At 38.4% G+C, this 26,414-nt stretch overlaps 1 protein-coding gene across 1 annotated transcript in view; it reads left to right on the top strand.

The window, feature by feature from the left end:
- SUCLG2 (succinate-CoA ligase GDP-forming subunit beta) overlaps positions 1 to 26,414 on the top strand; it is a 105,230-nt gene that overhangs the window by 41,888 nt on the left and 36,928 nt on the right. Inside the window, exons 3-9 of the mRNA XM_039734373.1 lie at positions 5,209 to 5,308; positions 5,439 to 5,529; positions 11,489 to 11,641; positions 12,603 to 12,692; positions 15,129 to 15,225; positions 18,533 to 18,694; positions 20,223 to 20,365. Coding sequence (XP_039590307.1) covers positions 5,209 to 5,308; positions 5,439 to 5,529; positions 11,489 to 11,641; positions 12,603 to 12,692; positions 15,129 to 15,225; positions 18,533 to 18,694; positions 20,223 to 20,365 — 836 coding nt within the window. The remainder of the gene's footprint in view (positions 1 to 5,208; positions 5,309 to 5,438; positions 5,530 to 11,488; positions 11,642 to 12,602; positions 12,693 to 15,128; positions 15,226 to 18,532; positions 18,695 to 20,222; positions 20,366 to 26,414) is intronic.

Here is a 26,414-nt window from a genome sequence, read left to right as displayed (position 1 = left end):
GTAAAACTTCAAAGAAGAGTGGGGGGAAACCCTTGCTTTGGAAAAGGAAGCACTGGATTTACTTCTGTTTTTAGGAAAACAGTGTTAAGCAGAAATGCTTGGGAGATGGAATTGGTCATCCAGTGAGATTCCCAGCCAGTCCTTCATGAAGTTATATTCTAGTCAACCATGAAAGAGATGTGGACTAAAGTCTGGATAGTGAAAGCAAAGCTTGAAGTTGCACATGTCGAAACAAAGCAGTGATTTGTGTCCTTCAGAGCAGTTTTACCAGGTAAATACAACTTTAGGTTGCCCTCTGCCTCTTTGTAGGGGTGGATAATTTGGAGCTGTTTGTGGATTCCTGTACCTCATCTGGCTGTTTTGGGATTTGGGGAGGAGGAAGCACTCCACAAATTCTGCTCATCAGGCACAACTTAATGACTTTACCTAGAGAAGGGTGACCAGCAAAGTTCATGAAACCAGTGACTCTCTGCCTGGCTGCAGTGGGCTGGGGTCCTCCTGTGCATCCTGGCATCCCAGCTGCCACAGGACACTGCTCCTGTGTGTTTGCATACTCAGTGTTTGGTCAGTGAGGAGACAGGCCTGTAAAACCCGGATTGGCATGTCCTTGTTGGAATCCTGGGTGCTGAGAATTTTCAACTTTCTGTGCTGAAAGAAAATGCTGTATTTGACCTGAGGCTGTGGAGAAGGCTTCCAAAATTGATTGATAGCACTGGGATTACAGGTGTGCAGTTTGATTAGAAGTGTGTTAATATCGCAGGGTGGAAAACTTAGAGTTTACTGTTTTAGAACTTTGCAATATATGTGGGACAAGATGGAGTTTTTAGAGTGGTGGCTGGTTGTTCTTCACCTTCTTCTTCATGGGTTTGGGTGGTATTTTATAATTAGACAGAAAAGTCTGCATTGCAGATTCAAGGGATTACTTACTGGGTTAAAAGTGGACATAATTAAGTGTCATTTCTTAACTGGATAGTTTAGCCTTAAAAGACCTTGTATAGGAAGATAGTTAGCCATTTAGTAGCTTGTTAGTAGAATGCTGTGAACTCGAGACTGTCCTGACTTTTTCTGCATTGTGCAGCTCCTGTGACAGTGGGTTGCTCTCATCTGCTTTGCAATGTGTGCTAAGCTCATTCTGAGAGATCAGGGCACATTCCAGGGACACTTTGCTGCTGCTGCAGTGCTTGCATCAGAGTCAGGGATTTGCAGTGAACCCTTCTGTGCTCAGCTGCCTCACACTGGGGTAAAAATACACTGCTGTAATGGTGGAATGGGTTCTGCATTTTTAAAGAAGGCACAGACAGTAATTAGTTTATACAGAGCCCCTGCAGATAGAGAAGCCAGGCCACTGAAAGTCTCATGGTGAGACAGAAATTTGATTAGGAATTCATGTGAGACCTCCTCCCTTTGTCCCAAGCTCTAATTCTCTAGTGTGGGAGGTCTTGTCAAAGTAGTCCTGAGTTCTCTCTGGTAGAAAGCCTTTTGTTCATGAACAGGGGAGCTGTTCCCCTACATCTTGTGTTCTTTACAGCAGTTTATTTTTGATAAGCTACAGCACATTTTAATGTAATTGTTAACATGCCTAATTTGCAGCCACACAGTCGTATCAATAATAATGGAAAGTTGTTCACAGGTAATAAATTAGCATAGCATATAACCAGCAGAACTCTGCTTCTCAGTATATTGTTTCACGATCAAGAATTCAGTAGTTAAATATACACAGCAGTGGGCTGAGAACAAGCTGTTCATTTTTGCTGCAAGCAGTACCAGTGGACCAGAGTAATCATAGCTCCCAAAAGCAGGACTGATTTTATTGATTTTAAATAGGCTTTCATTACAGCACTGAGCTGATTCCAATTGCAAGGAGTATCACTGCTGTTTGTATTCACAGTGCTAGCTGAGGAAAGGAGAGGTTTTGTTGGATGCCATGTAGAGGCTCTTTGTCCCTCAGTGTTCTATTCTGTCATGCTCAAACATCTGAATTTATTATAGAAAAATAAGTACCTAAGGCTTTTTTGTCATGGTTAAATTTTTTAGATACATAGAGCCAGACCCAGTTCTGAAATTTTGAATTCTGAGTATTCTTCTGAGGAGTAAAGGTCTTGCTTATTTATTGACATATCACTTAGGGACCAGCTGTATTTTGGTTCCATTTTTTTAAAGGATTCTTTAGAAATAATGGAATCACTTTGCTTGGAAATGATGCTAAGATCACCAAATCCAGCCATTTAACCCAATACTGCCCAGTAGCTCTTAAACCTATCTCTAACGCCACACCTGCACCTCTCTCTTTTTTCATAGATTAATGTAAAAAAGGCAAATAAGAGAGCTGCTCAGTCTGAGATATTAATGTATTCAGGTTATAATTAGTGAAGAACACATGCTGTTACCAGCAATGTGTCATTAATCTGCATGAAGCAGTTTGCAGCTATTTGTTGCTAAATTAGTGACACTTCAAAGCTGTCAGGTTTTTGTATTGTTTGTAATAATAAAGAAAATTATAAATGTGTGACTAAAAATCCACATATGTGCACTTAAGAAGCAGGCTGGTTTTTTATTTGGTTTTCTTTGGAGTTTTTGTGTTTGTTTTTGTGTTTTAATTTGCACAAGGCTGGTCAGTCAATGGCCATACACAGAAGTTGGTTGAAGCCTTAATGCTGTTGAAAATGTTGTACTGTACTTTAAGGTGGTGTAAAGACATGTTGTTTGTGATAGGTTTTCTTCAAATCCTTTATATGTAACTACACAGTTCTGCTTAAACATTTTTCCTGTGTTACTAGAACAGTTTGGAAGGGTATAAATAGAAATTAGTTACACCTTTCTGGTTTGCATGGGTTTAACACTGACTTTAGGTACCTTTTTAATATTTTTTTTCCTTAAACCTGCAGGTGAAGGTGAATGACTTCAAATATTCTGGCTAATCCCACATTTTTGTTTTGGCATAGTCTTTCATAACATAATGTGGGAATTCAGACAGGAACAAACAAAAACTGTGTGGGCATTTCTAGAAATCACCTCTTTGAATAAGATGGTGACATTAAGTAGTGAATCAGCTTGGTAAGCACTGAATGATCAAGCCTAGAAAAATGAGATCTGGATGGTTTATTTCATTTTAGAGAGTTTGGGCAAATAATTATGGAATTAAATTGCTTCCTGTTGGTGTTCTGCAGGGCATGAAGAGCCTGCTGTACTGTGCTCTGCTGAGCTGCTGCATTGTTTGGTTTTTCAGGTCTGATCTTTACGTGGCTGTGCTCACTTTTGTGTCTGTTTGTTTATGGGTTTGATAGTTGTTTTTCTGGAGTTACTCTATTGCCTTGATAGTCCTCTGGTGGATTATAAAAATGTACACATTAATTCCTTTCTCCGACTTTGTTTCTTGGAGCCCAGTGGAGATAATTGGTGCTTGTGGAAGGTGGTGGTTGGGAATGAGGGTGATGATCACTCCAGAACTGATACCACCCATCACTGACAGTCAAAGCTCACATTGTTGAGGTGGTTGGAAGCTGAAATTGATTTAATTAAATGCTTACATCATCTATTAACAATACCATATTAGATTCTTTATCACAGCAGCTACTGTGATTTTTAGAGTTTGCTTCTGCAGGTTGAAAAGTGATTTATAGTTTTAATTCATCTTAATTTGTGTGCTTACGAAACATTTGAGATAAAACTTTTTGTTGCATTTAAATTTCCTTGTTATCTGCCCTGTAGTGGCATGAGTAATAGAGAGCCCAGAACATGAATATATTGGAATGCATGAAATATTTTCAAGGAGAATGCTTTTAAAGTTCAGAGTGATATATGTCAAATGTTACTGAATGGATAAGTACATGGAGAGATTTTATCCTCAAAAAGCTTAGAAATTAAGCATTTCTTTGTACAGTATCTGTGTTAAAAAATAATTATTAATAGTAATAGTAACTACTACTGTGTTGAAGTAAAATACCTGTGTTAAATAGAATATTTGTTTAATAATATTTATCCTATGCTAAGGTACAACTTTTTTTTGTAGCTGCTGAAATTTATTATACAGGCACCTTGAAATGATGCTGTGTCAGAGCTTGCCTGCACCAAAAATTGCTGCACCTCAAAACTTATATTTAATAATCTTTAAAATGTTTTTACAGCCTAGAAAGCCTGTATGTGTTTGATTGAAAGTATCTGTATCCCCTGTGCCAATTAAACAGTAAATCTGTCGATTTAACAACAAGTTCTCATGTTTACTTGATACTTAGATAAAATATTATTGTCCAAGGTGTGACCTAATCCAAACAGCACTGAAATCAGAGATTTCCCCAGACTGCTGGAGAGGATAACAATGAGCCTTTTCTGGGCACATTTAGTAATCTGGTCATATTAGGGTCTCAGACTTGGCAGCACCCAGCATTATTATGATAAATGTGCAAAGTGGCAGTAGTTGGTGTTAATAAACATCTTAAAGGCACCTGGGTTCAGGGTTCAGGAATTTTGCTGTGATGTGGAGCTGCAGAATGATGAGTGATGGTTTGGTTTGGTTGGTTGTTTTCTTTCCCCTTTTCCCCCCTGTTTGACTCTGTAAGGATGTCAGGATTGCTTTTGTTTGGAATGTAGGACGTGGTGCAATTGCTTTTGTCACTGTCTTGCTGCACTTTGGTGTTACTGAGGCTGTTACACTCAAATTGCCAAAGATCCAGGTGATGCCTCACAGACAGAAGAAATGTTTTCATTTCACAGCTCCTGCCCTTGCTCTGCACTCACCTGCCCTTTGGACACTGGAATTTCTTCTTTAAGAACCTCATCCATGCACTTCCTTCCATGTGTTCAGAGCAAGGAATGGAATTTATTTCCATTGATGAACACTGTTTTGTTGTGCATTCAAGACAAAATATGATTTTATTTATGTTTAAAAACTGTGTCAGTGTGTGAGCCATGGAGCTGGGCTGGTTGTGTGGTTTGTTCTGCAGGCCATGGAGCATTAACAGCATGGTTCTGATCTCCACAATGACTTATTTATCCTTCTGATAAGCTGTATATCCCTTAACTTCCTTAAGCAATTCTTTTTTTGCAGGGTTGCTTTATAGAAGTGATGAATTTACTCTTGTTTTGTTGCTCACTAGTTATAGACAACTTCTTGTTGGTTTAAGAGTCCAATTTGGAAATGCTTTTTGATCTCATACTACCAAGTTCAATAATTGACAAACCACAGAATTGCAATATGTTTTTCTTTTTCAGAGGCAAAGGAAATTGTTCTGAAGGCACAGATTCTGGCTGGAGGGAGAGGGAAAGGTATTTTCAACAGTGGATTGAAAGGAGGAGTTCATCTAACTAAAGAGTAAGTACTTTCCACTGGAAAAAACCCATAAATAAATTGCTCCTTGTATAATACTTAGGCTGTTTACAATTGCTATGGACTGTTTCTTTTAATATTTTTCAGTAAACTAACATTTTTCCTTTGTTTATAGCCCTAAGACTGTTGAACAGCTTGCTAAACAGATGATTGGGTACAATCTGTCAACCAAGCAAACTCCAAAGGATGGTGTGACAGTTAAAAAGGTAAGAATTTGGCCTCTTGAAAGTTGAAAACTATGTTAAGCTGCAATTTTGCATTAATAAGCTGGGATGTACAACATAGATTTTTTTTCAGTCCTTATCCAGTTCCTGATTGATCACATCTAATTGATTTTAAAAAAACCCAAAATGTTACTTCTTCAGTTTGTGTAAATATTTTGTTTATCAATTTTGGCATACCCACTGATGGAAAAATAAATTGATTTCTCAATGTATATTGAAAGGAATCCTTTGTCACAGGTTTATCTTCTGTCAAATACATACTAAATGGTGATAGAACTGCACTATGGCATTAGCTGTACATGCTTATTGACATTCTGCTTACAGAAACAGTGGATACATGGTTCCCTGTAGTAATAACATTATCTGTACTTCAGTCACCCTCAGATTTGGGAGAGTCTTAACAGAGTGACAGATTAATCACAGAATGGTTTGAGTTGAAAGGAATCTTTAAAATTCCTTCAGTCCAACCCCCTGCAATGAGCAGGAGCATCTTCAACCAGGTCAGGCTGTTCAGAGCCCCATCCAACCTGGCCTTGAATTTTTCCAGGGATGGGGCATCCACCACTGCTCTGGGCAACCTGTGCCAGTGCCTCACTGCCCTCATTGTAAAAAAAAATCTTTCTTATATGTAGTCAAAACCTATCTTTAGTTTAGAACCACCTTGACTTATTGCAACAGGCCCTACTAAAAAGTTTGTCCCCATCTTTATTGTGTGCCCCTGTAAGTATTGAAAGGTTTGCATGAGATTTTTTCTCAATTGAAAAAAGGTGTCTCAACAGTAGATTCTTTCTACTTGTTGCAGATACACACTAAAATACGTTCATGGTAGTGGTTGAGGTACCAGGTGAACATGGGAGTTAATTTTCCAAGGATGGTGCTTTCTGCAAGGCACCAACATTCACTTCAGCATAAATTATTTGCTCTTTTTTGGCCTAAATAAGAGAAGCAAAGAATCTCCTTCAAATTAGTAAAATTCTGAGTCAGGAAATCCTGGCAACAGCCAGGATCTGTTTTTATCTCTTGCTTTGTTTGACTGAGCAAGAATCCTCATACAGGTAAGTAGTCAAGAGCCACACTTTGTCTGATGCCAGGAAATAATTTGGCATGAGCTGAAGGAGCTGCAGTTCACATTTAATATCCTGTGAACAGCTTGGTGTATTAGCATAGAAGGGGAAGGAACACCTGTCTGGAAAGATCCTGTCTAATGAGGGTGGAGGAAGGTGTTCAGGCAGTTCTTCTCTTGGGGAGCAAGGAGAGCAGACTTCCATCCAATCCTCAGAGCTGTTCTTAAAAAGAAATACTCTATATTAAAATAGGAGGCTCAGTATTACCATTAAGGCATGTCTGTCAGAGATCCTGATAATACTAAGGATATAAGACAGGATATACCTTTTCATTATTAAGGCACTCTGCTTGGGAAAATTAGCATTGTAAAAGCAGCTTTCTTTTATAAGTTCTTTGTTTTTATTATTTTTGCCCTAGTTGGTCTGCCTTGAATACATCCATACAGAAATTCCACTTTTTTGTCAGCATGCAAACCTGTTCATCATTGACAGATTCAGTTATGGAACAGGAACTTCAAATTTTCTTTGAAATTGATAGAAGTGGAAGAAGGGTATGGGTGTTGGGTGGGTTTTGACATGGATTATTCAAAGGATTTATATTTAGATGACTTTTGTGCCATGTAGCTATAGAATATTTGACTTGAGGTTCCTTTCTCCTCCTCCACATGTTTTTTGTGTGAATGAGCAGTGGGCAGGACCAAGCAGCTGGTGCAGAGGTGAAGTTTAAGGTGAAGTTTGCACTACTGAACTTCAGATATTTATTTTGGTGGTACAGTATTGTGCACAGCCTTGAGTGACTGTGTATTTTCCTTTGCTATAGAGTTCCAGGGAAACTGGTATTTTAATGCTGATCCATGGTAAAGTTTGATGCCTTTCACTGGGAGAAGTTGATGATTTGCTCATCGACTTTCATCCTGATTACAGAGTTGGCTTTTAAAAGTATGTTGGCTTTTAACTAGTATGTTTTAGATTTTTTTGGTATTGAGTTCTTGATTCTTAGTAATTAATGGTAAGAGCATACACCCTGCTTTAAATTAATTCAGTTTACCCAATGTTATGCTTATTTGATAGTGAAGAAAGCATGCTTAAAATTATGCACTACTTCATCAAAAAACTGTTTCCCAGCAGAATGATGTCTGTTTGAAAAGAATTTCTCATTTACAAGGTTAGCTCACATTGGAGAATTAAAGGTAGTTAGAGGAGCTGAGGCTCCAAGGTTTGTGGTGTCAGGACTGCAAAATCAAACACTGACATTTTAATCAAGGGGCAAACTACAGTAATGTTATTAAACATATAAATTTAGCTAAGTCTGAGATATCATTTAATGCAGTGGGAATATAATGCTCTGAAAATGCCAGGCAGACTCTTTGGGCTTGCTGAGGGCAGTGGGGAAGGTGAGAACAAATCACTGGCATTTTTCTATTTCAAGGCATGTACTTTCTCTCTGCATGTATGGAAGAGTTTGTGTTCTACACGTACTTAAGGAAAATAGCATTTCAGAGAGAAAAGGACTTGTGCTTTTTAAACTTTTTGGTGTTCTGGAAAGCTTGAGTGGTTTAAAATACTCCTATGTTTAAAAAAAATTATTTTTCAGAAGGAAAATATTTATTATGTCACTTTTTGTGAGGCAATCAATGAGTGAGTGTCAAGTCAGGGAGTGGAAGTCACGTACCTTCTACATCTATTTGTAAGGAAGGTATAAAAGGTAGACATTTTCTACAATTAGAATAATTATGAAACAGAAAATGATGGTTTCAGCTTTCTTTGTCAGCTTGTGCACCTGCTGCAGAATTTAAAATGTGTTTGTGCCTGTTCAGATTGATGTTTCTCAAATTAATAGCAATCTCTTCAATTCCCTCATAACTTGGAACCTGTTTTGTGAGTTTACATAAAATCCTCTTATGGCATTTGGAATTTGGAGAGCCTGGCTATCTGTGATGACAGTCTTCTCTTATCGTGACAACCTGAGAATTCACTACCTGTGTTTTTCTCTCTGAGCAATAACAGAATGAACACTTTGCATATTTGATTCTGTTTAAGAAAAGCTGTTAAAGTTACCCTCGTGACATTAGATGTGTGACTTAAACTTTTAGGTAACGATTTGTTCCAGAGAAGCAAAGCTTCAAGTTGTCAGAAAGTTTTAATGAAAACTGATTTTAAATATAAATAAAAGATATTTTAAATATAAATATGATATGGTCAACAGATAATGATGTGTCATATTCTTTATCAAAAGCAAAACAGACAAAATGTGAGAACAGTCAACAGTCTGTAGATTCAATTTCACTGTTCTTAACTGTTCATCAATGTGTTTGCATTAGTTCTGTCATGTGAGTGATAGGTAGACTTAAATGATATTTAAAGACCTGGAACACCAATTTCCCTGGCTTTGCTCTGCATCAAACAGGGAGGATGGTGAAGGAAAGTTATTTTGTTGGGAGGAATTAGAGATATTTCACAATCTGACAGTTTTTACTCTAAGGTTGCCTACTGCAAAGTAGACTCTCAGTAGTTTTGTGAATTAAGACAGAAAAGTATCTGATGATGTTGACATTGTTAATTAGCAGCAGTGAGGACAATCACTCTGGCTGGAAGTCTCAGTTGAAGATACTTGATTTAATAATGTTAGTTCCACCTGCTGTGCTTGCAAATGTATTCCTCAAAACTTGTTGAGTGTATTCCCATCCTAAGTCTGGCCCTGACCCTGAGCTCTGTGGAAACTGAACAGCTCTGACAAGATCCAGAAGGACCAGTTGGTTTTATCTGACTTATGTCTAAAGCAACTGACTCACATTTTTCAGATACATTGATGCAGGATATGTAAGAAGGTGGAAACATGGATGCAGGTAAAAATAGTAGCAAATCAAGGATGCTTTCCCTGCCCTTGCTTGTTAATTTGACAGATCTTGGCAGGTAGCCAAGCTATGTCTCTGAAGTTGTCTTTTAGCATCCCTCTGTAGTAGACTAAAATAGGCAGATGCTTTTAAGTAGTACAGTAGTTTTGTGCATTCTTGGTTCTCTCCTTCACCCTGCTTTCTTTAATTTCCTTTTGAACAGTCGCTTATTTGAACTATTCCTTTACATCCCCCTATGTTGTGTGAATAAAGTGAGGTAAAAGTAGAAGGAAACAAAATTACTACAAAGTAAATTTCTTCCAAGTAAAAAACACCATAAAGAAATTTCATATTTCCTTCAATTCTGAGCAGTGATGGCTTTATTTGATTCCTTGTATCATACATTTTTTCCCTCTTTTCTCTAATACCTACTGCCTGGCAGAAAGTCCCTACAATCTTTCTTATGTACTCTAGAACAGACTGTCAAAAATGTGACTTGGGTGAAAGTGTAGTACATCTTTCTTGTTTATAGTCCTTGAACTATGAAAACCCCAGGAATACTCTTTTAATGGAGCACCTAGTGCCAGGTAGGCAGAGTTTTAAGGCTGCAGGTATGAAAATGCCTCTTGGATCTGCTGACTGAGAGAATTAATTTCTCCTTGTGGTATATTCAGTGATGATCATTGTCTGCAGTCATTATTCGAAGCTCACTTCAGAAAGAGACCTTGTTAGAAAGATGTTGCCACTTAATCCTGCATAATTATATTGATATTTGGGAAATGATTGTCCTGATTTCTACCACTTCCAGTGAAAGCTGGGAAATAGTAGCTCTCAAGGAAGAATGTAATGCTAATTAAATTGCAGAGGTGGCTGCTTCACTTTCAGATTGAAAAGCAAAACTGTAGTGCAGAGCAGAACTACAGTCTTTGCAACTTTGATTATGGCATCTGTTATGATCACAGGAAACAATTATTAATCATCATTTGCAGATTTTTTTCCTAAAATTAAGAATGTTTTCAAAAATTTAGTATTCTTATAGCGAAACAGTTTTTTGAGTCCTTTGCAAGTGTAAAACTACTCAGTCTCTGAAATTGCTTTGATAGCTATTGTTAAACTATTGCAAAAACAGTTCAGATCAGGAGGAAGGTACAGTTATTGTAATACTAAAATGGAAAGGACCTTGTTTTTTGGGAGGAGGGAAAAAATTGTAGCAAAGACTTTATATGGCCAATTTCTAACACTTTTAATGTGGTGTTTGTAGATTCCAAACATGGGGTTTGAATCATCTTTCTGTTTTGTGCTGTGGTGTCTGTCAGATACTGGTACAAAATGGCTCGGTAGCTTATTGTAATAAATAGAAAAACAAGTATCTGTGTTTCTAGATTGTGCCAGTATCTGAAGGACACACATCTGCTCAGCTCTCTAAATTCGAAGTAAAAAGCTGGATGGCAGAATTACCTGTAAACCCATTTTGTTAGGAAATACTTGGGCAGAGCAGGAGTTCAGTGCAGAGATTATAAGGATTGGGTGGCCTTTGGTCAGAATAAGAGAGAGAAATTAAGGCTGAGGATTTTCTGGTGAGGAGCAGCACTGCTGGTGAGATGCAGCCAAAAACCAGCATGCCAGTCCTTCTGTCTCTGTGATCTACACACCGAGTCCTTTGGGACTCAAGTCTTTCTGGGGATAAGAATTACTGTCCTGATAATCAAGAATTATCTCAAATTATTGGGATAAAAAGGTAATAGAGAGGTCTGCAATGTGGAGAGAGCAGCAACTCTTGGAAAAACCCCAGCACTGAGGTGTTCCTGGTTTACTTTGCTCACTGAATGCCCCGGTGAGAAGAGCAGCATTAGAGGAATCTCTTACTTAAGGAGAGAGCATTTCTTGTGAAAAAGCTCACAGGGTTGGAATACTGCAGTAAAAGCACTGAAACCAATGCTTCTCTTCAGGGTAGCAAGTAACAAACTGCTGCATTTTAAGGCAAAGCAGAAGGACCAGTCAGAAGCACTGATGTTTTCTTTTCTTTCCTCAATCCATTTTTAGGTGATGGTTGCAGAAGCACTGGACATTTCCAGGGAAACATACTTTGCAATTCTGATGGACAGAGCCTGCAATGGACCTGTCATGGTTGGCAGTCCACAAGGTGGTGTGGACATAGAAGAAGTTGCAGTGACTAGCCCAGAACTTATCTTTAAGGTATTGGAATAATGTTCTATAACACCAATTTTCTCTGTCAGTTATCCAAAATAATATTTCCCCCCCTTTCTCCTCCCATTTTTCCTTCTTCTGTGTAAAAAGGAGACAGGAAGATCCATAAAAATAGTGTTTCATCAGATACAGGATCATATCTGTCATCTAGTAAGTGAAGCATATTTAACATCTGATTTTACTAGAATTTTTCAATTAGAAAAAGATCTTAAATCTGGCTGTTATGTGATATGTTAAACTTCACATCTGAAATATTTTATGAGTGAGTTTCTCTTTCAGGAAGGTACACCATTTTTTCACAGGTGGGTTGATGCCAATATTCTTATTGTTTCTGTGGCTGTTTTTCTCTAATTGACAGAGTTGTTAATTATTTTTTTGTACCTGCAAGACTTTTGCATCTGAAATACAACTGTTGTAATTACTTTCTTAATGATGACTACACTGAAGTATTTTTTAAGTTACTGTGGCAAGATAACAAGTAGACAAGCTATTCAGCTGAGAAAATAATTGATACTATCAAGTATAATTATTCAAAAAATTGTAAAAATATTTAATGTGCACTTAAAAATCATATAAACTTCACAGTGTTACTGGGCAGTGACACTCATTGCCTTGAAAATATTCCAGAATGTGTCATAAAAATTAGCAGACTAAATATTCGTCAGTGCCATCTGTACAGTAATTAAAAGTGAAAACTGGTGTCACGTTGTCTTGTCAGCGTGCTACCCTGAAGAATTCTATATTTTTTGGAAGGACTGTTTCATAGTCAGTGTGGTAATTATAACATCCCCTATAGGCAGCTGCTATAGCCTCAGTCTCGGGGAGCCTTGGCAAACAGCCAGGCTTTAATTACTAATTTGCACATGTGCACTAAGTGTTTTCCTTTTGAAGCCATAAACCTCCATTTTGATTGGATATTTAGTTATACTCATGCATGTTACTGTTGCAGGAGGAAATAGATATTTTTGAAGGCATAAAGGATCATCAGGCGTTGCAGATGGCAAAAAATTTGGGATTCCAAGGACCTTTGCAGCAGCAGGTAACTTGACTCCACTCCCTGGATGTAGGCTGAGGACTTTTTAGCCCAGCTCCATGTTAAATGTTTCCCAATAGGAAAGGCCAAGTGTCCATTAAATCAGGATCATTTTGACATTCTAAATGCTAAATTGCACCTATGTAATTGTCATTAGGCTTTAGCATTTTGAATAAGTTCCTTCTGGTTTTAAAGTGTGAGTCCCCTGTTGTTGAAGCAGTTGATGGCAACATGCTGTTCCAGCATGTGGGATTCCTTTGTTTTCACTGGAATTCCACTGCAGCTCTGTGAATGGCATGGGTAGAGCTGGTTTTGAAAATTGGCCATTATGATAAGGACAAATGAAAGTGTACCTGGCTTTGTGATTGAAACCTTTTAAAATTTTCTTGTTCTTCAACTCAAAAAAACAAAAGGCTGACAGCATGTTGTATTTTCAGTATCTCTTTTCTGTACATATATATTTTGAATGTATATATTTGCCTATGTGCATCATTTTGGACAGAAGAGAAGAGAGCTCATTTAAGCTGGCCTGTTTTTTTTTCTGTAGTAGAAACTAATTTTTGTAGAACTCCTTTATTTTTAATTCACAGTTTTAATTCGTTTCTATCCTAACATGCAATTAACAAATGCATAATGATTAAGTTGATTAACACACATTTGAAGATTTAGCTGTATATATAATGAGGAGGAATGATTATGTAGAACCTTTCAACCCTTGAAGAGTTCTGGTACTTAATAATTAACAGCAAATATGTGTGGACTTTTAAACAACACATTTAAATAATGCTGCAGGAATACATTTCTTTCCTCATGCAGTTGACTGAAAGGAATTTACTGAAGCACAGGGACATAGTTTTTATCCAGACAAATCCTGGTATTTACTTATACATTCTCTAGTTCTAGGCTGGGATTTTCTGCTTGAAGAGGCTCAGTTCTTACAGACCCTGAGAAAGGGAAGCGTTGACATTAAGCTGCCTGATTCAGAGAGGTGCTGAAAGAGGGAGCAGCCCTTAATAAAAGTGAAGTGATTCTGGTGTTCTGGTGCAATTGCAGCAGAGCACTGTGCCAGCAGCAGCTTTCCAGGTGGCCCAGAGCCAGTGTGGGGTTCCTGGTGGGGCTGCCTCCCCAGCGTCACTGCAGAGAGCCTCCCCCTGTGCTCTTGGGGTGCTTTGTCAGCCCGAGGGTTTGTGCCAAGGAAGCTGCTGCACATTTACAACTGATAGGGTATTTTTAAAGTCAAACCCAGTGAGAATGCTTTAATTGATAACTCTTGAGGAGGGCAGGCTTCCCAAGGAGTTTTTGCTGCTTCCCAGCTGTGACTCTTTAAAGAATCTTATCACAGAATCACAGAGTGGTTTGTGTTGAAGGGACCTTAAAGAACATCCAGTTTCAACACCCTGCCCTGGGCAGGGGCACCTTCCCCTAGATCAGATCACTCAAAACCCCATCCAGCCTAGCCTGGAACATTTCCAGGAATTGGGACTCCACAACCTCTCTGGGCAGAGCTGGCATTGGGGTTGAGTCTTTCCACTTGTAATGTTTTCTTTTGCATGACTGACCTTGTAGGGGAAAGCTGACTTATACTTTCCTTATTCTAATTCATTTTACTTATCAGGAGTGGTCCCAAGTATTTTTGGGTTGTGTACTTCGGTTAGCTGATAAGTAATGAGAGGAAAAAAATTGAGTGGTTCTTTATTAGTGCACTTCATCTGCAAACTTATTTCAGCTAATAGGTTCACAGTGTGCAATGAACCAAAGGGATTTTTTAATACACGTTCATGTTGCTGTTTTTAAGTAGTTCTATTAGTGGAAAAATATTAAAAGAACAAAAGACTTGGAAATTAGTAGTCAGTGGTGATACCTTCAGCCACGGAATCAGGCATGGGGATGGATGGTGAGGAGTAGTAGGGAACAAGCAAGAGTATCTTGTAATGAGTAAACAAGCATGCTTCAGATGTAAGTTCTTCAAGAAAAATGTAAGTTCTTCAAGAAAAAGACTGATGTAGGAAGGAGAAATAGGTATTTTTTCTGAAGTCGCCAGAGTGCACAAGCTGCTTTGTGGTTTCTGACTTTAGACTGATTGATGTGAATGCAACTCAGATCTTGGTGTATCAGAGAACATTTCATTATGCTGGTGCCTTCAGTCCCTTCCTAAATTAAAATTGTCATAGTAATTACACTGTCTATTTTGTAGAAAATCTCCAGTTTGTGTATATTTAAATGCATATTTACCAAATCGTACACGGTATCATAATACTGCATTATAACAGTGTAAGAGACTATATGAATATGGTTAAGAAAACAGAAATAAAAGCAGTAATTATCTAGAATTACTGTGCAATGTAATACTTAAAAAATAATCTATAATGGTCTACCTTTGCCTTGAAAACATGACCTTTTATTTTTCTGTGTGGTAATTGTAAATCATTTGATCACATTTAGGCAGCAGATCAAATTAAGAAACTGTATAATCTTTTCTTGAAAATTGATGCCACTCAGGTTGAAGTCAATCCCTTTGGTGAAACTCCAGAAGGACAAGGTAAGAAATTGAAGGAAACAAATGAATGCATTATAGTTATTTATGCAAACTATAAATTAAATTGCATAGAAGGATGTAGCAGCAGCTTTGCATTAATTTCATTTTGTAATGTAATTTAAACAATATTCGTAAATATTCCCATGGCAGATTTTATATTTCAATACCTTTTGTTGTTTCATCCAAATACTGGAAGTATTGGCTTCTACATGTTCTGCTTGGTGAGAGACAGGAACATTTTCTGCTCTTTTGCTCATGTTCAAAGTTGGGGTTTTGATGATTTTGTTTTGTGGAGGTTCTTCAAGGGTTTTTTTGTGTGTGTGTTGATGCTGCTAGAATTACTGAGATTGTGTGGAAAGAAACTTCTTCTTTTGTGTTTGCATTCATAGGGATAATTAAAATTTTAAAGTGCATGACACTTCAGTCTACTAGAGCAGAGGACAAATTTCAGCTGAAACAGACACTTGGCCACAACCTTTGGGAAGTAAAAGGGTCATTGATCTTCCTGCACCATGACTACAGGGCTGAGGAGGGGCAGGGTAAAACTGAGGAGCTGAATTAGCTGTCACCTCATTACAACAGTTGGTATTCCAGCTGAAACCTTTCCTTCCATTTGGTATTTTTGTCCAAGTGACTTGGACAAAGGTGAAGAGCAGAGGAACTAAAGGTGCCTGTGGGATATTAAAATAGGGTAGGGCTGATCCAGGGGAATCACAGTTACCTCCTCACTCTTCCATTTCACTGAGGTGCTGAAGACTTATTTGATGTGTGCCAAGAGGGGAAATTGGTGTGCAGGAAGAGGCATGTGGGGAGAGGACAGAAAGCAATGAGAGGAAATAAAATGTGGTCCTTGAAGATTGGAAAGAGCCGTGGTGGCACTCACCTTGCTGGATCATTGCTGGAGTTCTGCAAGGTGGCTTTGTGGAAATAAAGATTTGGATAAGTTTACCAAGTTAGCTCTCCTGGAATGGCTGTGCATATTTATTTTATTAATCTGAGGCATGGTAGGAGATTTTGTGCTCTTTTCTCTGAGGTTTTTCCCCATGTGGTTTGCATCCAGGAAGCTGAGGAGCAGAAACAGAGTGGGTTTCAAGCTGTGAAAGGCTTCTTGCACACAGAAATGCACAGGAGTCTTCCTGTGCTTATTCCTTTTTTTTTTCTAGCAGTTTCTCCAACTGAAATGTCTTTAAAGAAGAATAAAGATAAAACAAATGGAAGAACATTTGAGTAGCTTAATGCAGCTCTTCCTAATGATAAAATATAAGTCTCTGTATGAAGCTCATGATTCTTGTCAAAGTAATGGATAAGATGGATTTACTTCTTGCTGTGTTTTGTGTTTATCCCCTATGTTGATTTTCATCACGTTGTATGTATTTCCTTGTTTAATATCCTAGCAAATTATTTGTTAACACTAATGGGTCAGAAGCCTGAAACTTCTCTTTTTTGTTGTTGTTTGTTTTTGGTTGCTCTCATTGTAAACTGTTGTATTGGCAGATGACAAAAATCCTACACTACTAACAAAAACAACAGCAGTACTTCATGAATATAAGTGTTGGAGCATTCTTTGATATTTGTTTGGAAGAAAAATCCATTTGTATAATCTTATCATACATGTAACAATGTGCTTTTGATACTGAAAATGGTTTGATAAATATTAATACATGTTTTTGCTGCTACTTTGTACAGCATGGCTTTTATTAAAGATGAATGTTCTGTAGAAATGAGTTTCTATTAATGTGATATGGAGGATGTTTGTGTGTAAGGTAAACAACTCTGAAACTGCAGTTGTACTCTAGCTTTGAGTGGGTTTAGCAATTTAAGCACCTGAAAGCTTGAAGAAGAAAAATTATCTTATTTAATTGCTAAAAAAATAATTAAAGCAGCTCTAGTGCATTAGAAGTATGTTACGAGCTGCAGATATTTCTGCTTTTGACACATTCCCACATGAAGATTGACCAGGCAAGATCTGGACTCTTCCAAGAGATTTATTATACACACCCATTAACAATTTTCTGAAACTGCACTCACTGAAGTGAAATTTGATAGCTTTAATTTAATCTGTTATCAGTTACAAGTCAAATGTAAAAAAAAATCAACATCAAAAAACCCAAACAAGAAAACCCAATGCAAATCAAGATATACAGCTGAGACTCTCCTACTTGTGTAAATGTTTTATTTGCTGTTTCCTTAGCTTTTTTTCCTAAGTTAAGAAACTGTATATTGAACAGAGTTACAGAGTTACATTTCCATCAGACTGAAATTCTCTTAATTGCCATTGACCTCCAGATGTGTGCAATGCTCATGAACACATGCACAGGTACCATGGACATGTCCCAATGGCAATGTGAATAAAAACACCAGCAGATAGAAAAACTATTAGATTTTTGTGGACACAGCATTTAAAGCACTTAGATTTGATTGGTTTGTCTTGAGAAATCAATTATGCTTAAGTCAGTAATTATAATCTGAACATAGTACAAGGGAAATTACTTGCATAGTAATATGATAAGTATATAGTCTTACATTTACTTAGAACATTTTAATCTAATGAGGCATTTGCCTATGCAAACCCATAGAAATAATGAGTCAGAAAATAGGCAAATAACACTCTACAGGCATTTCTGCTGCTGCTGTGTTTATGTGAATATTGGGGCTTCTAGACAGTCCTTTGTATCTTTTATTTCATGTAGTCAAATTTAGCAACTTCTTAATTTGTTTTTACAAACATAGTGGATGTTGATATCAGTGAGAAGGTTTGTATTTACTTTCCTAATTTTCTTTATTTAAAAGTAATCTTTTGGTCATTTTAACATATTCAGCATCAGGTTTTTAAGGTCTTTAATGAAATAATGCATGTATAGTTAATAATATCAGAAATTAAAAATATGGCTAAGGAAAGCATTTTGTGTTGCTCAACTCTGAATGACTGCATAGCTTTGGGTTGGTGTTACCTGTTATATCTGTTGTTCTTTCAAAATATGGAAGGTAAACTCTCCTGTGTCACTGCTGCAGCCCAACTGTCCAAATCACAAAAACTGCCCTCATAACATCCAGGAGCTTTGTCTGTAGCAAACACAGAAGATCTTCCTGTGTGCTGTGGAGATCGTGCTGTGCCTTTTCTCAGTGGAAGATTCATGGAAAACCTGTCCTTTCCTGCTGCACTCAGTGCTGGAACTTCAGCTGCTCCTGTGTTGGATTCCCAAATTCCCAAAGCAGCCTCCCCCTCGCTGCTGGAGGAGCTGCAATATTTCAGAAGCTCTGGCTGACTGTAAACTCTAAATTCCTGGGTGTTGTTTTATTTTCTCTCCAGTTGTTTGCTTCGATGCCAAGATAAACTTTGATGACAACGCAGAATTTAGGCAAAAAGAAATATTTGCCATGGATGACAAGTCTGAAAATGAGCCCATAGAGAATGAAGCTGCCAAATATGACTTAAAATATATAGGACTGGATGGAAACATTGCTTGCTTTGGTAAGAACAAATACATCCAGAAGACATTTGAAAACAGATTTACACTTGTTCAGTGTATAGACTTTGTTTACATCTGACACTCAGGTCACCCTTTACAGAATTCTAGTCTGTTTTACTGAGTGTTTCCGCAGTTTTGTCTGTCCTTCCACAAGTTCTTGCAGGAATGAAATTAAAATTGTGTGCAAACTGTGGTGATGGCCACAGCACACAAGCAGTGGTGTAGAGGGAAGGCAGGCTAAGCCTTAAAAACTCCATTTCTGACTTTTTAACCTGATGTAATTGGTCTTTCCAGTAATTAAAACAAAACAAGAAAAGTCATCAGAACCTAATCATTAATTTTAAAAAATAAGAGTGTGTTAATTAAAAGGCACTTGAAAACTAAGTTTGTATAAATGTGCCATTCCCAGTCACAATTGAATATTAAACTCCATTTCCCTTTAAGGAAAGCTGCTAAAGGATCTGCTTGGAAATGACAGGATTTTATTTTCCTGAAGTTTCTATAGAACAGAAATTACTCTGCTGTTTGGAAGAGATAAGTAGAGAAATCAGTCGTGCTGTAAATAATTTTCATTTTGTACAAATTCTTTTAGCCAATACAACATTTTATTATTAATCTAATTGAATTAGGTAATTTTTTTTTTACTTGATGAGAAAATGCCCAGCACTTATATTGGCTGAGATATATTGGCAAATCTAGAAGATTCTGATAATGTGTTGCAGTTGATTCAGGAATTGACAGTGAAACTTCAATCTCAATTAAAAAAACAAACAAACAAACAAACAAAAAACCACAAAAAAAAAAAAAAAAAAAAACAAAAAAAAAAAAACCAAAAAACAACCAACCAAAAGATCCCAGAATAAAAAAAAAAACAAAAAAAAAAAAAAAAAAAAAAAAAAAAACCAACCAAAAGATCCCAGAACCCAAATAATAATTGCCAACATTATGTTGTTTTTTTAGTGGTCTGTATTCTGGGTAACAGAGGAGCATTTGTCCAATAGGGGCAACATAAAAGGGACACATAATTCTCATCACTTTTCCCAGTTTAGATCTTCCTGTCCATGGAAATGCTTCTAGACTAGTGCAAATCTGAAATAAGATCTTTCAGGAACATCTGAGGTCTGTCCCCAAAATGAGTTACGTGTGATACAGTAATACAAAGCATCCACTGCTATAAGAGTGATGGGAGAGGAGCTTAAAAGGTCAATTTGTCCTTCACATCACTATTGCCAGAAGTTTTTATGTCTCTTTATTTTTAATAAAATCAGAAGTTCTGTATTGCCACAATTATTATTCCAGTGCTCGTAGGTACTTAAGGGAAAGTGCACATTTAAGCTTAAAAAACCTAAATGTTGGTGTGTTTGCACCAGATTTTGAATGATTTGCTATATTGGATGTCCTTGAATTTAGTATTTAGAACTAGCTGTGTAGCATGTTGAGCCATGTTCTGGGCTTGTGCTGATACATTTGAAGCCTTTTCACAAATCTCATCTATGTGAATTCTAAGCACTTTGATGTTTGCAATTACAGTCAATGGAGCTGGACTGGCAATGGCAACATGTGATATAATATCCCTGAATGGTGGAAAGCCAGCCAACTTCTTGGATCTGGGTGGAGGTGTGAAGGAAGCACAAGTCTATCAAGCATTCAAACTGCTGACTGCTGATCCAAAGGTAAAAATGTTGGGTTTGGACTGGGAGCTTCCCTGTGCAGCAGTAGGGCTGAGAAGGGCCAGGAACAGTGCACAGAAAAACCCAGATCATGGTGAGAGCACTGAGGGTGAGTTCCTAAAGGGCTGATCTGGAAAGGAAATTAATTCAATATGGTGAGTTGTGAGTGGGAACTTTCTCAAGGCAGTTCAACACAGAAGTGCAGGTGTGCTAATGCTGGGCATTGCAGTGCTGAACTCAGAGCATCTCACTCCTAAAATGGAATTTGTGAGACTTAGATGTTTAAAATATCATTCCTAATAGTGTAATACCACAGTAGAATGAGGGGAAAAATGGGAAAATTAAGCAAATAGCTAATTCTAAGGGCTGATTTGTACTCTTTTAAACTCAAGGTTTCTAAAATATCTGACTTCACTGCAGGATAATCTGTATTTAATTAGCATTCCCAGGCTGGAATCATAGCCTGGAACGTTCTGACACTTCCTTTTGCAGATGGAGCTGCAGTTGCTCTTTTCTTTTTTGAACAAGAGGAGAAGACATTAGTCTGTGTGTACTGAGTAGAAGTTATTTCTAGAGATGTGTGTTAAGGTCACTGGTCCCCTCTGCAGACAGAACTGGAGTATCTGCTGAGAGAATATTGATCAGGCGTGGGCTCTGGAGCAGTGCCAGCTGCCCATCCTGCCAACGTGGACTTCTGCTTTTGTGTGCAGCCAGAGCTTCCTTGCTGCTGATATTTTTACTAATGGGAATCTGTTGGAGGGCTTTGATCATCTTTCCCGTCTCCTGTACCTAAGCATCACAGCTGAAGTCCCTATTTCAACATATTGCTTCTTTTTGTGGATCTGGCTTCATCCCCTTCATCTCATGTTTGCTGTGATTCCAGTCATTTTCCTCATGTTCATTGTGATGTGATACTGGCTTCTAAATGCCACCTTCCTGTGACAATTACAGTGCTCTAATTGTGTGCTGTGCAGCAGTAAGTGACAGAATTCTGTGGCTTTTCAAATATAGGTGGAGGTTGTTTGCAGCAACATTTCAAGGCAAAATTAGGAAGCAAATTTACAGTACAAAATAAGCACAGGTCAGCTTTATCCTGTAAGCTCTTTGCAGTTGCAACTCTCCCTGCATATTTTATGAGTACCTGGTACCTTGATGTCTCATGTGTTTGTTGTTTGAGTTGTTTGAGTTGCTCTGCAGTGTTTGCTTCGTGTGATGATGTGGGTTTGCCTGAGATGTAATTTAGTTCTGAAACTTGTGTTAGTGGTAGAGAAGCAGGTGCAGTAAGGCCTCAGATACTCAGCTGAGCTGGTGATTATCACTGTGCTAAGTAGTTTGTATTGTCTGCTGCAGCACAAACAGCAGGTATTAATTTTGGTGATGAAGCTTACTGAGTTTAAACAATTTTAAAACAAAAAGGCATTCTAGTAGCTCTCAGCTATAGAACATCTGCATGCCCAACATTTGACTTGTAGTTATATCCTTCTATTACACATTCTGCTTATATGTTACTGCTTAACTATTTCCAACTGCATGCACCAGGGCTAGGGAAGCTCTGCTACTGAGGGAAAGCAAAAGGGAGCATGGAAAGAACCTGGACTAGGCATTTAAGCTGGGGCTGTGCCATTCCTGGCATTGACTGGCTGAAGATGCAGAAGGCAAAACATCTCATGGTTCATTTCATTCTGTTCAGAAAGTACAGCAAATGTCTGTTATTTTGTCTCCTGATACACCATGTCCATTAGCTCACTAATATATAATCAGAAAATTGGATGAATCCTCTCTTTTCTTAAGTAATGGTAGGGTTTCAGTCCCAAGAGTCTTTGTGGCTAATGCAGCATTCACAGGTTGTATCTGGTCAGTCATTTCCCTGTGGCCTTTAACTTGATTCCCACCTGGTTTGATAAGATAAAATTTGTTCTTGGAAACTTGAGATTCAGTTAATTTTTGTAAATATCCAAATGTCTGGAGACTAAAGAAATAAACAAAAAATGTTTTCAGGGCTGTAATGTGGAGAATTGGTGGTTTTTAGTTGTGCTGGCAGAGTTAAGGACATTACAAGAGATTAAATCTTCCAGAAAGATTCAACTGCAATCTGAAAAAGATCTCTTTCTCCCTCTTTAGTTGTCTTTAAAATGTCTATTTGTATTAAAGCAAAAAAACCCCAAAACCCAAAAAACAACCCCAAACAAACCAAAAAACCACACAAGCCCTCCTCCCCCCTGGACAAAGGAAATAAACAAATCAAGGTAAGCCATGATTTGATTTAGTGAAACAGAGGATATTATTTTTGGGAAAAGTGAAGATCTGGGCTGGTTTGCTGCTGGTTTAATCTGTCAGCTGTCAGTGTCTATAATTCTTGGGGAAAAAGAAAAAATGTGAGGGTTTTTGTTGCAAAAGGTGATCCACTGGCTTTTGGATGGAAATGCTGTCCCTGGAGCCAGTGACCCTTTTTACACTCTGCTGGTCTTGTTTGCTGTCTGCCATATCCAATACTTCCTAGGTTAGACAGGTCATTGCAATGCTTCTGAATTCCTTTCTATTCACTGTCTAAATTCCAATTGCTTTTTTTCTTTCTTTCTTCTTTCCTTTTCCTTCTTCCTGCCTGTCTTATTTCTATAAGTTTGTGCTGTGCATCTGCTCTGGCAGGAATTGTACAGTCTTCCCTGTTTTTAGATACTAGCAGGAAAGGGAAAGATGGCTCAATTCTGGCAGTTCTAGCTGCTGGGATTCACTGCAGGAGCTTCATTTATCCCCCTTTGTCCCACAGTGCAGTAGAAGTGGTTGTTGCCTTTGGTGTTTCCAAGGTTCTGGGTGGTGCCTGGCTCTCCCCTGCATCTGTGAATTCCTGCTTCAGGCATCCCCACAAAGTCCTCATCTGTGAGCACTCTCACATCCTTGTCAAGCTCCACAGGTGCTTGTTTTTCTTCATGCTGAAGACCTGGTTACCATACGATGACTCTCTGTAGGATTCAACAAGAGTTTTTGGAAAGACTAAAGCTGAAAAAATACCTGCTCCTTCCTGGATCTGACGATGACTCTTGGTAGGATTCAACAGGAGTTTTTGGAAAGACTAAAGCTGAAAAAAATATCTGCTGCTTCCTGGATCTCCATGGGCTGCAAGGGAATCTTGGCCCTGGCACCTGGGGCAGTTCCTGAAAGACTAAAGCTGAAAAAATACCTGCTCCTTCCTGGATCTGCATGGGCTGCAAGGGAATCTTGGCCCTGGCACTTGGGGCAGCTCCTGCTCCTCCTCCTTCACTGACCCTGCTGTCTGCAGGGCTGTTCCTCTCCTATTCTCACTCCTCTCTCCAGCTGGTGTTTTGGAGTTTTCTGTGCCCTTCTTAACTCTGTCACTTGGGGCAGCTCCTGCTCCTCCTCCTTCACTGACCCTGCTGTCTGCAGAGCTGTCTCTCCTATTCTCAGTCCTCTCTCTACCTGGTGTTTTGGAGTTTTCTTTGCCCTTCTTAACTCTGGTATCCCAGAGGTGATGCCACTGTCCCTGCTGGGCTCAGGCTCCATTGCAGAGCTGATGGCTCCATCAGACATGGAGAAGCTCCTGGCAGCTCCTCACAGAAGCCACATTTTATGCCCTGCTACCAGAACCTGTCCTCACAAACTCACACAAAAGCCACCTAAGCTGTAAGCAGGTTTGTTTCACCATCAGCACACTCTAGCCCTGATCTTAGCAGGGGACTCCTATTAGAAAATGCCACTGAAACACAGGCAGTAAAAGGCCAACATGGTTTGTTGTTATTTTTCTCCTTTTCCCACTAAAGTTCCTTTGAAAATCTTTTTTGAAGCTTGTCATTGATGATATGACTAAAGACTCACCACAGCAATTGATGTTAACAACTGTTGGCTTGTTATTTAAGCAAAATACTATTGACTGAAAGACAAATGTTTCTCAGGAAAAAATATTCCATATTGACATCTGTTAGCTCATATCCAGGGAATAATTAATACCAAACCCACACAAGAAGTTATTTTTTTCTTAAGCAATTATCTAGTCCCAATTCAGATTATTGTCTTAATTATATGGAATAGACAATCATTCCTGTTACCTTGCTTTGCCTGTTCATGGTCAGATGTATCTCTGTGCCCACCACATAATTGGCACTGATGTGTTTCACTGTTGTGTGTCAAGCAGAGGTTTTGGGGCTTTCATTTTCCAGGCATCTGGGAGAGTGACCAGAATTCTGAAAGAGGATATCATTAAACCATAACTTTGCAATTCACTTCTTTTCCAGCTGTGTTTGGTGTGAAAATAATGCAGTTTATACATCCTTATTATACAAGACATTTTTATCGCCAGCTTATCGTTTTGGCTTCAGGGATTTTTAGTATTAGCTTTCTTAACATTTACAGTCTGTTATGTGGCAACAGAAGGGATAACGTTATACTAAGAGGAAAAATTTGGGATGTTCTTTTCTTAGATTTCAGAAATAAAAATAAAGTTGCCATGTATCATATATTTGGTCTTTATTTCGGGTAATTAATTTAAAATTGAGTGAGCTATTCCAAACATCTCAAATCATTCAGGCAGACTGGGGTGTAGTAACTATATTTGTGTGGTTCTGGACTGTTTGCTCTCACTGCAACTTTGAACAATGACCTGCTCAAGGGGGAAAGTTTTAAAAATACAAGAATTCCAAGTGCCACATCTCTGTGATAGGGAACTTCCTCATGGTTAGAGCACAGGCTGGCTGTGGGCAGTTTGCTGCATTTCACTGATTGTCAGCAGTGAATTTCTCAGTGTTACAATAATGCAAGCCCATGAATCAGTAGGAACAGATAACCTACCCTGTCACACATGCAGCCTGTGTCAGTGTGTGTATAATTTTGGAGAAAAAAGGAAAATGTAAATAAGATTCAGCTGCAGACATAAAATAGAATGTTAGCACTGAATTTGTTTAAATTGTCAGATTTTGTGTCATTTCAGATAATGTAGAGGAACCCTGTTCTTACTGCCTCATTAGGAATCTCTTTTCTTTCTCACTCACATACCATGCACCCTTTACACACTTCATTAGCCAGCTCTTCTTTACACAGCATGGAAATTCTTTACATCTTGTGTAAAGAAGAGGGTGAAGCATCATACTCTGGTTTGAGTACTCCAAGCTCTGTAGCTGAGGAGCTGCTCCAGTGCAGAATATCTGTGTGCTGCACTGCTCTGCACTGCTCTGCACTGCTCACTGCAGTGCAGTGTCTGCACTCTGCATGGCCCTCTCTGCTCCAGCTGGGTGTCTCAAAATGGTAACACTTGAACTTGAGTGATGAATTTTGATAGTCGAGGCTCTGACTGCAGTTTTTACCCCTTGATGTGAGCTGTGGGTTATAATGCTCATCTGCCATCTACAAACATTGATCAAAAATTAAATAGTTTGTTAAAGAAGTGCTATGAAAATCATAAAAGTTATCACTGTTCCTCACTGATTATTACAGAACCCTCTCCTCCTGGCAGTTTAGTGCTCAGCACTGGTTTTGTAGAGTGCAATATTAAAGTTTAAAAAGAAAATCATAATAAATAAACCTGTTGTATTTTTTGCTAGAAATTTTAATGTATCTGTAGGGTGTTGTCTAATCAATCATTGAAAAATTCCACATAGTTTCTGGAATCTGGATCTTGCTGCATCATCTTAGTATTATCTCCTATTAGCACAACAGAGGGGCCTTTTAGTCTTGAGGGGGAGTGAACAGGTAGGTAGAGACCAACCTGTTCTCTGATTTCAAATATCCAAATGATTCAAGGTTTGGAGGAGGAATGAGACACAGAAAGGTGGAGGAGCCTTCAGTTAACCTGAGCAATCTGCCTGGCTGTGCAGGTCAGTGACTGCCTCAGGCAGGAAATAAGGGTTAAGAGCAGCACAGAAATGTGGCTGTGTAGGGTAGCTGTTCTGAAAATACTGCAGCCAAAAAAGGTAGTTGAGTCCTGCAGCAGTTTATTTTGGGAATTTATACACTATCCAGCACCACGAGGTTTTAAAGGCTAGCTAAATAAGCAATTATCAAGGAAATTTCAGGGAGAGTTGATCCTGCCTTGGAGCCAGTGAAT

Source organism: Passer montanus, unplaced genomic scaffold (assembly GCF_014805655.1).
Source record: "Passer montanus isolate IOZ18808 unplaced genomic scaffold, ASM1480565v1 scaffold9, whole genome shotgun sequence".
In the NCBI taxonomy this organism is placed as follows: Eukaryota; Metazoa; Chordata; class Aves; order Passeriformes; family Passeridae; genus Passer; species Passer montanus.
The sequence above is the reverse complement of the archived record's forward strand: the minus strand, read 5'-3'. Positions and strand labels throughout refer to the sequence as shown.